Source organism: Rana temporaria, chromosome 2, assembly GCF_905171775.1.
Source record: "Rana temporaria chromosome 2, aRanTem1.1, whole genome shotgun sequence".
In the NCBI taxonomy this organism is placed as follows: Eukaryota; Metazoa; Chordata; class Amphibia; order Anura; family Ranidae; genus Rana; species Rana temporaria.
Genome location: NC_053490.1, coordinates 132,533,470 through 132,547,438, shown reverse-complemented (window position 1 = coordinate 132,547,438; position 13,969 = coordinate 132,533,470). Strand labels below are relative to the sequence as shown.

At 45.5% G+C, this 13,969-nt stretch overlaps 1 protein-coding gene across 2 annotated transcripts in view; it reads right to left on the bottom strand.

Moving 5' to 3' along the window:
- Positions 1–13,969, bottom strand: part of DGKA (diacylglycerol kinase alpha) — a 275,733-nt gene that overhangs the window by 48,600 nt on the left and 213,164 nt on the right. For both annotated transcript variants that reach the window (XM_040341070.1, XM_040341071.1), the window contains one exon: positions 7,716–7,765. In XM_040341070.1, the coding sequence (XP_040197004.1) occupies positions 7,716–7,765 (50 nt within the window). The remainder of the gene's footprint in view (positions 1–7,715; positions 7,766–13,969) is intronic.

Here is a 13,969-nt window from a genome sequence, read left to right as displayed (position 1 = left end):
TCCTCCCTGCAGGGAAATTAAGTTGGCTTACGGCTCCTGAGGGGGCGACTTCATGACGGGGAAGAGCCTTATGGCTGAGACCCTGGATAGCGGACAGCATCAAAATCTACTGGTGCAAAACTCCATATGGCGGCTCAAGTGTATTTGGCACAAAGATGGACTTGGCCATCTCCAAGGTTACCGGGGGAAAATCCGGGCTGATTCCCTCCGATAGGAGACCAGAGCCCCAGAAGGGCCCCGCTTACAGACGCGATCTTCCTGTCAAGTACAGGGATGCTAGATCCTACCGTCCCGGCAGGAAATTTAGGAGGGACTGGAAGACTCGACCCTCCTTCATGTATTTACAGTAAGCCAAGGCTATCACAGCCGGGGAACAGCAGAAGTCCTTTTTGAGGGTCCGTCTGCCCACCCAGCTCAGGTGGGCACCAGACTCAAGAGATTCGCTCGGATATGGGCAACTCGTATAACAGATTCATGGACACTATCCTCTATCAAGACCGGTCACAATTGGAAATTCATGGGCACATTTCCAGGGAACACATTCCAGCCTACCAAGTACCTCCGCACCAGAAAGGGAGGGGGTTTTATTCCCCTTTATTTCTGGTACAAAAAAAAACAGGGGATCTACGTCCAGTCCTGGACCTAAAGAGGTTCAACAGACGATCAAAATAGAGGCCCTCAGATTGGAAAAGCCTTCAGTCCATTTTGTTAACAGTGGACGTGGGAGACTGAATGCTATCTCCTAGATTTTTCGGACGTTTACCTTCACGTCCCGATCATCCCGCCTTCCAGAGGTCCCTTCGGTTCTCAATCTATCAATCTCATTTCCAATTTTGGTGCCCCCCATTCGGCATCGCCTCAGCACCCAGAGCATTCAGCAAGTCAGGGTGTTCCTAGGGGCAGAATAATATACCAGGTTGTACCGGGTGCAACTCCCTCAAGAGAGGCTGAAGCCCTTACTCCAGAAGGTACAGAATCTGCTATCATCCAGACGTCTACTGTCAGAGCCTGCCTCAGTACCCGGGGGTCCATGTCAGCATCCATACCTTTGATACAGTGGCCCCTGTGACACATGCAAGTCTTACAGAACTCCTTTCTCAGGCAGTGGAATGGAACGTCAATACTCCAAACCATTCACATCCCGAACTGGGTAAAGCAATTAGTATGGTGGTGGACACACCCGTCCAACCTCAGGGAGTCCATTCCAATAGTTCCCCCAAGTCCAGAAGTAGTAACATCGGACGGCAGCCAGGGGGGATGGGGTCCACACTATCTAGACCAAGTAGCCCAAGGACAGTGGCACTTTCGGGCTCAGGGCATAGTGTCAAATATTTTAGAGCTCAGAGCAGCCTTTCAGGCTCTCCTGGCCGTTGCGCCTCTTCTAGAGGGGAAGAGTGTCCTGATCAGGATGGACAACAAGTAGCGGTGTCATGTATCCAGATACAGGGGGGCATCAGGAGTCGCACGCTTCAAGAGGAAGTTTGCCCATATTGGAAAGGGCACAAGAGCACCTGTTAGATCTATGGGCAGTGTACGTCCCGGCAACACAGAATTCGTTGGCCAACTACCTAAGCCGAGAGACACTTTCAAACAACGAATGGTCCCTGAACCAACAGGTATTCTCCATTCTTACGAAAACTTGTGGAATACCAGAAGTCGACCTAGCGGCCACGCCAAAGAACTCCAAGTGTCAGAGGTTCCTGTCCAGAGCCCACTTTCCATCAGCCGAAGGGACAAACTGCCTAGCTCTTCCATGGAGCTTCGAGCTGGGGTACATTTTTCTTCCAACTTCTCGGATTACAAGATTCCTGTCCTGACTTCGGAGGTCCTCAGCCATGGTTATTGTACTAATACCGTTCCGACCGAGGAGGCCATGGTTTACGACCCTGCTACAACTAGGTACGCGGCCTCCAATACATCTTCCAGTAACCTGGGATCTCATACATCAGAGGCAATTCTTCCATCCAGCCCAGAGAAGCTGCATTTGCCAGCTTGGAAGTTGAGAGGGCTAGGTTAGGGGAACTAGGATACTCTCAGGAGGTAATATCAACCTTATTACAAGCTCTAAGGAGCTCCACTGATGTCACCTATACTAGGATCTGGGAGAGGTTCGTGTCGTCGCAGCAAAGAGATTGGAATCCCATCTCAAATTCTTGAATTTCTTCAGTCAGGGCTTAACAAGGGCCTGGGCCCGAGTACCCTGAAGGTGCAAGTATCCGCCCTTTCAGCCATGACGGGTACTAGATGGGCTCTTCATCATCCGGTCACTCTGTTCCTCAGGGCCTGCATAAGATCAGACCACCTAGGAGGCCAGCCTTTCCAACAGGGGATCTCTGTGTAGTACTCGAGGCCCTGTCCAATCCACCCTTTTCTCCATTCAACTTGGTCTCACCGTGGAACCTAGCTCTGAAGATGGCTTCCCGTATTGCGATCACCTCAGCTAAGAGGACGTCGGAGATACAAGCACTTATGGCTACGGAACCCCTATTTAGTGTTCTCCCCTGACAGAGTGGTTCTGAAGCCCTCAGACCATTTTTATCCAAGGGTAACTTCCTCCTTTCATTATAACCAGGACATCGTCCTTCCATCTTTTACTAATGAGAGGGGCAAGTCCCATGCCTAGGATGTCAAACCTACCATCTCCAGTTACTTCACAGCTACATCTCAGGAAGACGGATTCTGTCTTAATTATCCCACACGGGAGCAGACGAGGTCAACCAGCTACCTCCCGTACCATTACCTCTTGGTTGTTAGTGCTATCGCGGAGACATATTCCATCCAGCAACTTACGACTCTAAAAGAGCATTATGGCTCATTCGACAGGGGCAGTGGCCACTTCTTGGGCAGCATATTGCGGGATTTCACCGGAAACCATAGGCAGAGCAGCAACTTGGTCTTCCCAACACATCTTCATTTCTCACTACAGAGTGGATTCTGCTCTCCTGGCTACCGTCGACTTTGGCAGATCTGTTCTTAGAGCCAATTCCTCAGCACTATAGAGAATAAATATTACTGTTTTCTTGCACCCTCCCGACTGGCGAGTTATTTCCCAGTGTGTGCTGCCATGAATGCGTCAGGAAAACGGAAAATTGTATACTCACCTTTCCGTAATTTTCCTTTCCTGACGCATCTTCATGGCAGCACACAGATGCCCGCCCTATTGTTTTATGATGATATATACAGAGAATGGTGCGGGGCGTCTCCCCTTCAAATTTATAGCTAACCAATCCTGTCAGGTTGTGGGGGCGGAGTCACAACCCAGTGTGTGCTGCCATGAAGATGCGTCAGGAAAGGAAAATTACGGAAAGGTGAGTATACAATTTTCCGTTTTTCCTTCTACTTTATGTGTTTACTTAAATGGGTTGTAAAGGATAATTTTTTTATTTTCTAAATAGGTTCCTTTAAGCAAGTGCATTGCTGTCTCACTTACCTTTTTCCTTCGATTTCCCTTCTAAATTTTTTTTTTTCTTTGTCTGAATTTCTCACTTGCTGTTCCTTCTCAGTAAGCTGTTCTGGCTGACTAAACACCAGCAAGAATGGCTCGGATGATGGGGGGCAAGCTTACTGATGAGAAACAGGAGGTGAGAAATTTAGACAAAGCAAAAAAAATTTTTTAGAAGGGAAATGGAAGGAAAAGGTTAGTGAACCAACAATGCACTAGCTTAAAGGAACCTATTTAGAAAATTAAAAACAAACCTTTACAACCCCTTTAAAGTGCTAGATCACCTTTAAAAATGTTTTTTTTATACATGATCTAACATTATACCCCCGCCCCTGTTTCCACTGTACTTACTGCTTGTGATCCTCAGCTGTCATGCCTCCTGAAGCCACTCCACAGATCTGAGGATTTGAAATCCCCACTGTTCTCTCTCTTCTCTGTCCGACCAGATGGATTCTGATTTGTCAGCACCATCACATGGGCGGCATTGATCAATTAGATTCCATCTAGTCAGTTCTGGCAGCGCAACATGGAAAAGAGAAACAGAAGATTTCAAATCCCTGGACCAGTGAAGCGTGTGCTGGAGGCCTGACAGCTGAGGATTGGCAACAATAAGTACATCGGGGACCGGGGGGTCCGGTGTTAGGTCACCTTTACAGTTTCTCGTTAAAGGTGAACTAAAACTATAAGCTTTGTGAAGGCCTATAACTCAACAAAAGTAAGCATGACATATCATGAAATCAGTCGGCCTATGTGCAAGATCAAAAGGGGCCCTAAACACTGGTAAACAAGTAAATGTGGCACGCATAGCAAAAAGTGGGTGTGGCTTAAAGGGGTGTGGTTAAATAGTCTGAGATGACTTGCGTGCAGAATGTAGTAATGTTAAATAAGGACTGTACAGTACAAAGTATTCGGTGGTTGGTAGTATGTGCAGGAGAGGGTTGTGGAGTATATGGCGGTGGGTTTTATGTGCAGGAGAGGAGTGCAGAGTCTATGGCGGTGGGTTTTATGTGCAGGAGAGGAGTGCGGAGTCTATGGTAGTGGGTAGTATGTGCAAGAGATGAGTGTGGAGTGTATGACAGTGTGTAGTATGTGCAGGAGAGGAGTATGGGGTGCATGGCGGTGGGTGGTATGTGCAGGTGAGGAGTGCAGAGTGTACAGCAGTGGGTAGTATGTGCAGGAGAGGAGTGCAGACTGTATGGCGGTGGGTAGTATGTGCAGGACAGGAGTATGGGGTGCATGGCGGTGGGTAGTATGTGCAGGTGAGGAGTGCGGAGTGTACAGCAGTGGGTAGTATGTGCAGGAGAGGAGTGCAGACTGTATGGCGGTGGGTAGTATGTGCAGGACAGGAGTATGGGGTGCATGGCGGTGGGTAGTATGTGCAGGTGAGGAGTGCGGAGTGTACAGCAGTGGGTAGTATGTGCAGGAGAGGAGTGCAGACTGTATGGCGGTGGGTAGTATGTGCAGGACAGGAGTATGGGGTGCATGGCGGTGGGTGGTATGTGCAGGTGAGGTGTACTGCAGTGGGTAGTATGTGCAGGAGAGGAGTGCAGAGTGTATGGCGGTGGTTAGTATGTGCAGGATGGTGTCAGTAGGGCAGTGGACAATGTGAGTAGTTCTCTATTTTTTTACAATTTTTTTTTTTTTTACAATTTTTTTTTCGTATTTTCATTTGTTCAAAATGCATTTTGTGGGCCAGTGCACAGTGTCAGTAGAGCAATGCACATTGTCAGAATTTTTTAACAATTTTTTCACAATACATTTTTTTATTATTTTTAGGGGTTAAAATATGATTGATACACGAAGATTTAAAGCTGAAGTTTAGCTAAAAACAAAAACTCTTCTGCTGCTTTAGTGATCTTGCATTTCTGTAATGGCGGTCCCCCGTGCCATGCAGGCAGTTTTATCCTGTAGAAGTCTTCTTTGCAGGGATGCCCTGTCCCATTAATGTCTCTGAACTTATGGAGCTGTGGCAGTTCATAGGTTGGGGGTCATTGGGCAGAACTGCAGTGAAGAAGCTTCTAACAGGGACCTGTCGCCTCCTCAATCCTCTAGTTCTTACGTTTTTTACACTGTAACACAATCTGTGAATGGGAGAGTGGATCGTGTCATTCTTCTGACTCTCTCCCATTCACAGACCATGTTACATGCAGCAGGGCTGGACTGGGACAAAAATTTGGCCCTGGACTTCATCCAGACTGGCCCACTTTGACAGGTCTTTCCCATGGCAGCCGGACAACTCCCGCACCCCCCCCCGGCCACCCATGCCCCCTCTCCCCCTTCACTAGCCACTAGCCGTTCTACTTTATTAGAGTAGAACGGCTGGTACTGGTACTTTTATAGGCAGTACCAGTGGGGAAGCTACACATTATTTCACCCGGGGCAAAGAATCAGTTTGGTGCCCCCCCTTATGGGTCAAGATTAGGCAGACGTCAGAAACTCCCAGGCCATAGCTGTTGAGTCGGCTGTCTGTCCCCTCCCCCATGTTCCTCTGTCATCCCCCTGCTCCTCTGGTCCTCCCCCTGCTTCTCTGTTCCCCCCAGGTAAGCGCTGCGGAGAGGGAGAGGAGGTGAGCGCTGAGGGAAGGGAGAGACAGATGAGCGGAGGAGGGCGGCGGTCCGCTGTCACTGAAGCCGGCCCACTGAGCCATCAGCCCACCGGGAAACTCACTGTAGTCCCAATGGCCAGTCCATCCCTGACATGCAGTGTAAAAATGAAAGAACGTTTCTCAATGGAGGAGGAGTCAGGAATGGCAGGTTCACCCCAGAGACCTAAAGCTATTAACCAGTGCAGCACCATAAGCTCAACACAGGAAGAGGACCGGCATCCCTGCACAGAAGGCTTCTACACAATCCAGCTGTCTGCATTATGTGGGAGATCCTTCATTACAGGCAAGTTAGGTCAACTAAGATATAGAGAATCAGCTTCCTTTAACCACTTGCCGACCGCCCACCGCCATTATACGTCCTCACTTTAGAGATGAATATCTCGGTAACGGTAGCAGCTGCTGCCACAATCGAGATATTCATCTCTTCTGTGGGCGGCCGTGTTAACGATAATGGCGGTCTCCGCGGCGAATTCGCCGCGAGATCGCCGTTATCGGTGGCGGGAGAGGGGCCCCCCCCCCTCCCGCCGCTCTCCCGCGCCCTCCGCCGCTTACCGGAGCCGTCGGTAGCGGCGGAGGAGATCGCGACCATCCGGATGGTGAGCGGGGACGAGACTGAAGGAAAAATCTCCTTCGCCCGTCCCCATAGCTCCGCTGGGCGGAAGTGACGTCAAAACGTCAGTCCCGCCCAGCGTCTTGAAGAAACATTTTTTTTTTTTGTCATTTGAAAAAATGACATTTTCAAATTTTTTTTTTTTTTTTGCATTTAAGCCCAAATATGAGATCTGAGGTCTTTTTGACCCCAGATCTCATATTTAAGAGGACCTGTCATGCTTTTTTCTATTACAAGGGATGTTTACATTCCTTGTAATAGGAATAAAAGTGATAATTTTTTTTTTTTTTTTTTTTCAGTGTTAAAAATTCTAAAATAAATAAAAATAAATGCGAAAAGCAAAAAAAAAATTTTTTAAAGCTCCGCGTCCAGACGAGCTCGCGAGTAGAAGCGAACGTATACGCGAGTAGCGCCGACATATGAAAACGGAATTCAAACCACACAAGTGAGGTATCGCCGCGCTCGTTAGAGCGAGAGCATTAATTTTAGCCTTAGGCCTACTCTGTAACTCAAAAAATGCAACCTGTAGAATTTTTTAAACGTCGCCTATCAAGATTTTTAAGGGTAAAAGTTTGACGCCATGCCACGAGCGGGCGCAATTTTTAAGCGTGACATGTTGGGTATCATTTTACTCGGCGTAACATTATCTTTCACAATATATAAAAAAATTGGGCCAAATGTATTGTTGTCTTATTTTTTCATTTAAAAAAGTGAATTTTTTCCAAAAAAAGTGCGCTTGTAAGACCGTTGCGCAAATACGGTGTGACAAAAAGTATTGCAATGACTTCAATTTTATTCTCTAGGGTGTTAGAAAAAAAAAATATATAATGTTTGGGGGTTTTAAGTAATTTTCTAGCAAAAAAAAATGGTTTTGTCTCGTAAACACCGACTCTGAAAAACAGGCTCGGGGCTAAAGTGGTTAAATAAAGTTTAAATTTAAACAAGGATAACAATGTGTATTTTCTTCATGTGACTGTCCCTATCATGCTAGCTTTGTGAATGGAGCCCAATGTCGGTAATCAAGCTTGTCTTGTCATATTAAATAAAAAGTAACTTACAGAACTGTCCAGAAGTCCATTGCTGTCTTTATCATATAGTTTAAAAGTAACTGTAAAAGAATAAAATAGAAAATAATGAGTAAAGACCTTGCTGTAATGAAGCTTTCTAACAGAAAGATGGCGACATTGTACTTTACACCCACACACAGCAGAACATCTGGATTGAAAATGTTACTATTTTTGCTTTGTCATATATCCTATGTCACAGACTAGGGGAAAGACTTTTCAGTTTTCCATTCTGGGTGGATGGCAATCGCATATGCTGAAACTGAATTTATATGTAATCTGTGGCATTAGTAATGTGGTATTAGTGAAGTGTAATCATGATATTACAAATGCAAGATAATCAGCTTGCTTGTTTTCTTTTACACGCAAATTCTACAGGAGTTCACATTATTAATTTCTTTATTGCATCTAAATTGCTCTAAGGAGAATAAACATTACAATCCAACTGTACAATCTATGTACAGTCTTCTTTAAATTTACCTTAACTCTGTATCATAGTTACATAGTTAGTCAGGTTGAAAAAAGACACAAGTCCATCCAGTTCAACCACAAAAAAAATAAACAAACAAAATAAAAAACACAGTACAATCCCATACACCCAACTCCATACCCACAGTTGATCCAGAGGAAGGCAAAAAACCCCAGCAGAGCATGAGATCCAATTTGCTACAGCAGTGGAAAAAAATTCCTTCCTGATCCCCCAAGAGGCAATCGGATTTACCCTGGATCAACTTTACCTACAAATCTTAGTACTCGGTTATATTCTGTACATTTAGGAAAGTATCCAGGCCTTTCTTAAAGCAATCTACTGAGCTTTCCAGAACCACCTCTGGAGGGAGTCTGTTCCACATTTTCACAGCTCTTACTGTGAAGAGACCTTTCCGTATTTGGAGATGAAATCTCTTTTCCTCTAGACGTAAAGAGTGCCCCCTTGTCCTCAGTGTTGACCGTAAAGTGAATAACTCAACACCAAGTTCACTTTTTGGACCCCTTATATATTTGTACATGTGGATCATATCCCCCCTTATTCTCCTCTTCTCAAGAGTGAATAAATTCAGTTCCTCTAATCTTTCCTCATAGCTGAGCTCCTCCATGCCTCTTATCAGTTTGGTTGCCCTTCTCTGCACTTTCTCCAGTTCTCCGATATCCTTTTTGAGAACTGGGGCCCAAAACTGAACTGCATATTCCGGATGAGGTCTTACTAATGATTTGTACAGGGGCAAAATTATATCTCTGTCTCTGGAGTCCATACCTCTCTTAATATAAGAAAGGACTTTGTATCATGAGGACCTACAAGACTGATTACTCAATTTGTAACCAATCAGGTAGGCCCTCATGCAAAATAGTTGCTGGTAAATATACAGTACAGGAGAATGTGCTGTTCAGCTGTTCAGATTGTGAAGAGATTATTATTATTTATTATACAGGATTTATATAGCGCCAAGAGTTTGCACAGTGCTTTACAACATCGGGAAAGACAGTACAATTACAATACAATACAGAAGGAATCAGAGGGCCCTGCTCGTTAAAGCTTACAATCTAGAAGGGAGGGTGAAGTGGAACAAAGGATAGTATCTGTGGGGGATGATCAGATGGACAAAATGAAAAAAAAAAAAAAATTTGAAGTTTAACTAATTAAAAAACACAGCACCAGGGACAGTACTTGATGAATTAAAAGTGTGAAGTGTGCTGGCGGCTGCGCTGCTGTGTTAGGTAGAAATCTTCATTCATTGCAGCTGTGATCTTCCAGTGCTGCAAGGTTTACTGTAAGCTGCCTAGGTGCTGACTATGCCCACCCTTTGCGCTCCCCTGTTCCATTCATAGAAGTCATACTAATCGGTTCCCTCTGTCCCCCATTCATAGAGCATTCTTCACTGTGGGAACTGATACGGTAGTACAGGTTCGATGAATGGTGGGCATAGTTGGCACTTTTAATAAATAACTGGTGCAGTCGCTCATATTAACCTCTACAGAATAACAGCAGCAGAGGCACCTTCTAAGTGTAGACTGTATAACATTTAATGAAACAAAGTATAAAACCACTCACATTTAAACAAATAAAAACAGGCACATCCTGCAACGGTGAGTCTCTGTACATGCTGGTAGGCTGGCGGGTGGGCCGTGTTCTGCCGTATCTCCTGCTGGAACCAAACGCCGGCTCTGTGTGTGGAAACGGGCCAGGAAGGAGGGCTGGAATGTACGTGGACCGCAGCCACAGGCGTGTGATGTCACCAGAAATGAAGGCAAACCGTTTCTGAGCGTGCGCACTGGCAAGGTCAAGGCGCGCTCATTTCTCAAGCCCTTTCTCGATTCGTTTTATTAAATGTTATACCGTCTACACTTAAGCCTCGTACACACAATCGGATTTCCATCGGACAAAGCCTCAGACTTTTTTCCGAAGGGCGTTGGCCGTGAACTTGTATTGCATACAAACGGCAAAGAGTTGTTGGCCAACAAACACAAAACAATGTGATTTTCAGCTCTTTAGCGCCAGCCTTTGGGCAACTTCTGCTAATGTTGTGTTATGGCGAGCATTGCTTCTGAGCATGCGTGATTGTACTTTGGATTTATACACACGATCAGAAATTCCAACATCAAACATGTGTTGTCAGAAAATCTGAAAGCATGCTATCCCACATTTGTTGTTGGGAAATCCGACAACAATTGTGCGATGGAGCGCAAAAACGGTCGGAATTTCCAACAACAGCCTGTCATCACACAATTCCCGTCAGAAAACCCAATAGTGTTTATGAGGGTTTCTAGCAATAGTGATCACAATGTGCACCAAACCATCCCCTTGTTCATATTAACCCCTGCAGAACTGAAAGATCACAGCTGTGGGGGTATCAGGAGCAGACAACTTCAAATTTCAATCTAACACAGTAGTCACCAAGTTACAGGATACTCTTCGTTCATTGTAAGTACTCTCCCCTGGTGCTATTTTTATAAAAGATGGGAATGGATACATATATTCAAAGGAGAACCCCCCTGAAACACAACCTAAATCAATTTTAAACATATCCAGGTCATTAAATGTACATGCTCTTATACACTTCAGAGAATTAAGTGAGCTTCCTGCACCATTGCGCAGAAAACTGTAAGGTGTGGCGTGTGCCACATTAAATAAGCAGATAAACCTTTTTCAGGTCAGTGGACAGCTCACATCCCTCTCTCTGCCGATGCAGTGATTACACTACATGAGCAGAGCCTGCAGGGTTAACGACCACATCCTCCTCCCTCCCTCTCTGAGCTCAGCTGGGGGTGGGGACAACAGAGAAATTGGAGCATGCAGCTCCAGCTCTCCTGTTTTCTGTGCTGCCTATCACAGACACAGCCGAGCAAAGAACTCATCTCTTGTCCTCCTTTTATTAATTAGAAGAGTGATGTAAGCTTGTGCTTGCACAACACTTTATCAAAGAAAAGGTACAGCTAAATGAGGTTTGGGTGTTTGGCTGTACTTCTGTGGATCACAGGAGTGCAGTTCATTCTCCTGCAACAATCACCAGCTCTCTGCTCAGGGAGCTCTGAGAACCAACCGATTGGCGTTGTTGAAACGCTCGGTTCCCAGTGTTAGAGCCGGCGGGGGACAGATGCAGCATCGGACCGATGCTGAATCCACCTAGAGAAGTATAATTCTACAATAAAATAAATTCCCATACTTCTCTTTTAATCCCCCCCCCCCCACTATTTTTTTCTAATGTCCATCCCCTTTTGCCAAACACATTTTCCCTCATAGCACACAGCTGATTCACTGAGTAGTAACAGTTGTCTGAATGTACTACTCATAAACAGTACAAAATTAGTTTGACATCACTGCTATATAATTTAAAGTGATTGTAAAGGCTCTTTTTTTTTTTTTTTTTAAATACCATATTTATCGGCATATAACACACACAGGCGTATAAAACACCTTCATTTTAGGAGTGAAGTTTCAGAATTTTTTTTTTTTTAAATGGAGAACTTTGAAGAAAAATAAGGGTCAGTGCCTATCAATGCAGCCTCACCATTGCCCATCTGCAGCATGAACAATGCCGTCTGCAGCCTCACAATTGCCCATCAATGCAGCTTGATCAATGCCCATATGCAGCCTCACCATTGCCATGAATGCAGCCTGATCAATGCCCATTTGCAGCCTTACCTCAGATTACTGCTGTCTCAGAGGGGACAGGTAGGGGGGCGGGATGAGCGCCATCAGATTACATACAGCGAGAATCTCCTATTTACTCGGCAGCCTCTTTAATACAAAATCCCGCCTTCTGGACTGGCTTCTATGATAGACAGAACACTGGTCCAATGCCGACCCAGGAGACAGGACTTCCTATTGCAGAGGCCGCTGAGTAAACAGGAGATTCTCGCTGTATGTAATCTGACGGCGCTCATCCTACCCCCCTCCCCTCCGAGGCAGCCTAAATTGCAGTATCGGCGTATAACACGCTCACCTGATTTTCACGGTAAAAAAGTGTGTGTTATATGCCAATAAATACAGTACTTACCTCCTCTGTGCAGTTGGTGTTGCACAGAGCAGCCCGGATCTTCCTCTTCTCACTTCCCTCTTTGCTGCTCCTAGCCCCTCCCTCCTTTGAGTGCCCCCTCAGCCAGCAGCTTGCCCTACCCCCTCTTTCCCCCGATTGGCTGACTTTGATTGACAGCCATGGGAGCCAATGGCACCAGCTGCTGAATGGCTGAGGGGATAGTGGCCACATGTGGCCCGCGGAGCCCTCTGATGTGGCCCGCAACCTCCTGCTCTGGGATGGAATAAAATAGAATAGAATACTGTTATTAAAGGTAAGTTTATTACTAAAATCACAGTGTATATTTGGGCATATCTGTTCTGCAGGCTGCTTTCAAACTGATCCACAGGTGCAGAGAAGTGCACCTGTGGGTTACCTGCACTGAGCAATAGGCTTCTATCACCTGTGAGTTTAGTGCGCTTTCTGAAAGTGCACCACACCTACAGGATATAATAGAAGTCTATGGCAAAGTGCAGCTAACTTGCAGGAATGACGCAGGTGAACTGTGCTGCACCCGACCGTGCATCAGCGTGAAAGCAGCCTTAGGCCCCTTTCACACTGTCAGTCTGACCAAATCTGGCCTTCTCCATTCACCTATAAGGAGTGGAAGATGTTAATATACTTGTGTCCGTTTACAAATGCCTACCTCCAATCCAATCCACGAAAAAAAAAAGAGAGAGTAGAGTGGGCTCTATAGAGCCAAGTGGGCTGCCATCCACCCGCTCCGCTCATTGTGGCCCGCGACCGGTTACCAAGTCGCTTAAGTGGCCCTTGCTCTTCAAAAGGTTGGGCACCCTTGCCTTAGGTGGTCAGCAAGTAAAATTAAGAGCAAACTTTTTTTGTTTGTTTTGGGTACGCCAGAGCCTGTACCACTGAACTGAAACTGGAGAGCACTCTGGGTAAATGACACAATACACACAGGTCTGAAAAATGCCCCAATGAAGAGTCCAGTGTCCAAAGGTCACATTCAAGGCTAGCCCTATGATCTTTGGCTCAGTAGGGTCCGGGTATGGGCTCCAATGCTGTTGTTGAAAAAAGTTGAAAAAAGAAATTAAATCAGTAACAAAAACAAATAATCCTCAGGAAAAATCATCCAACCTCCTATGACTAGTTAGGGGCGGTGAGTTATATAGTGGCTGGGCTTCAATGTTTTTTTCTGTTTGCCAGTGTCCACCTTCTATAGGCAGCTGCATACAACCAGAATGTCCAAAAAATGCCAATGGACAAAAGCACAAAACAGAAAACGTGAAGAGGAAGGAGATGAAACGTTTTTTTATTTTTTTATCTTGGATAGGGTGGGGTAAAATTAAAACTCCTGTTAGATACAGTATTCACCAAACAACTACTGGTAGAATGTACGCTGCAAATAGTGTGTAAACTATAGAAGTAGTTTCACAAAACATCATCAATACAGTTCTGCAATTTCTAGATTAGTTTGCACAGATGAACATTTATATCAAGCTTTCAATGTTAGTTAAAATGGTTCTTTATATAGTGCTCGTAGGTAAAAAAAAACTTAATCAAATGGAAATACAAAAATGGCTAAAGGAGAAGTAGGGCCAAAGCTCCTTTGGTCCTACTTTTCCTGTGGGTCACAGAAAAGCACTTCATTCTGCACACATTTGGCCCTTATTCAGCCAACAGTGGGCTAAAGTCCGCTGCCACTGACGTCATTCAGACTCTATAGAGATCCACCCAGAAGGCTGGACCAGCAGCTGTTTCAGCCTCGGAGCATAC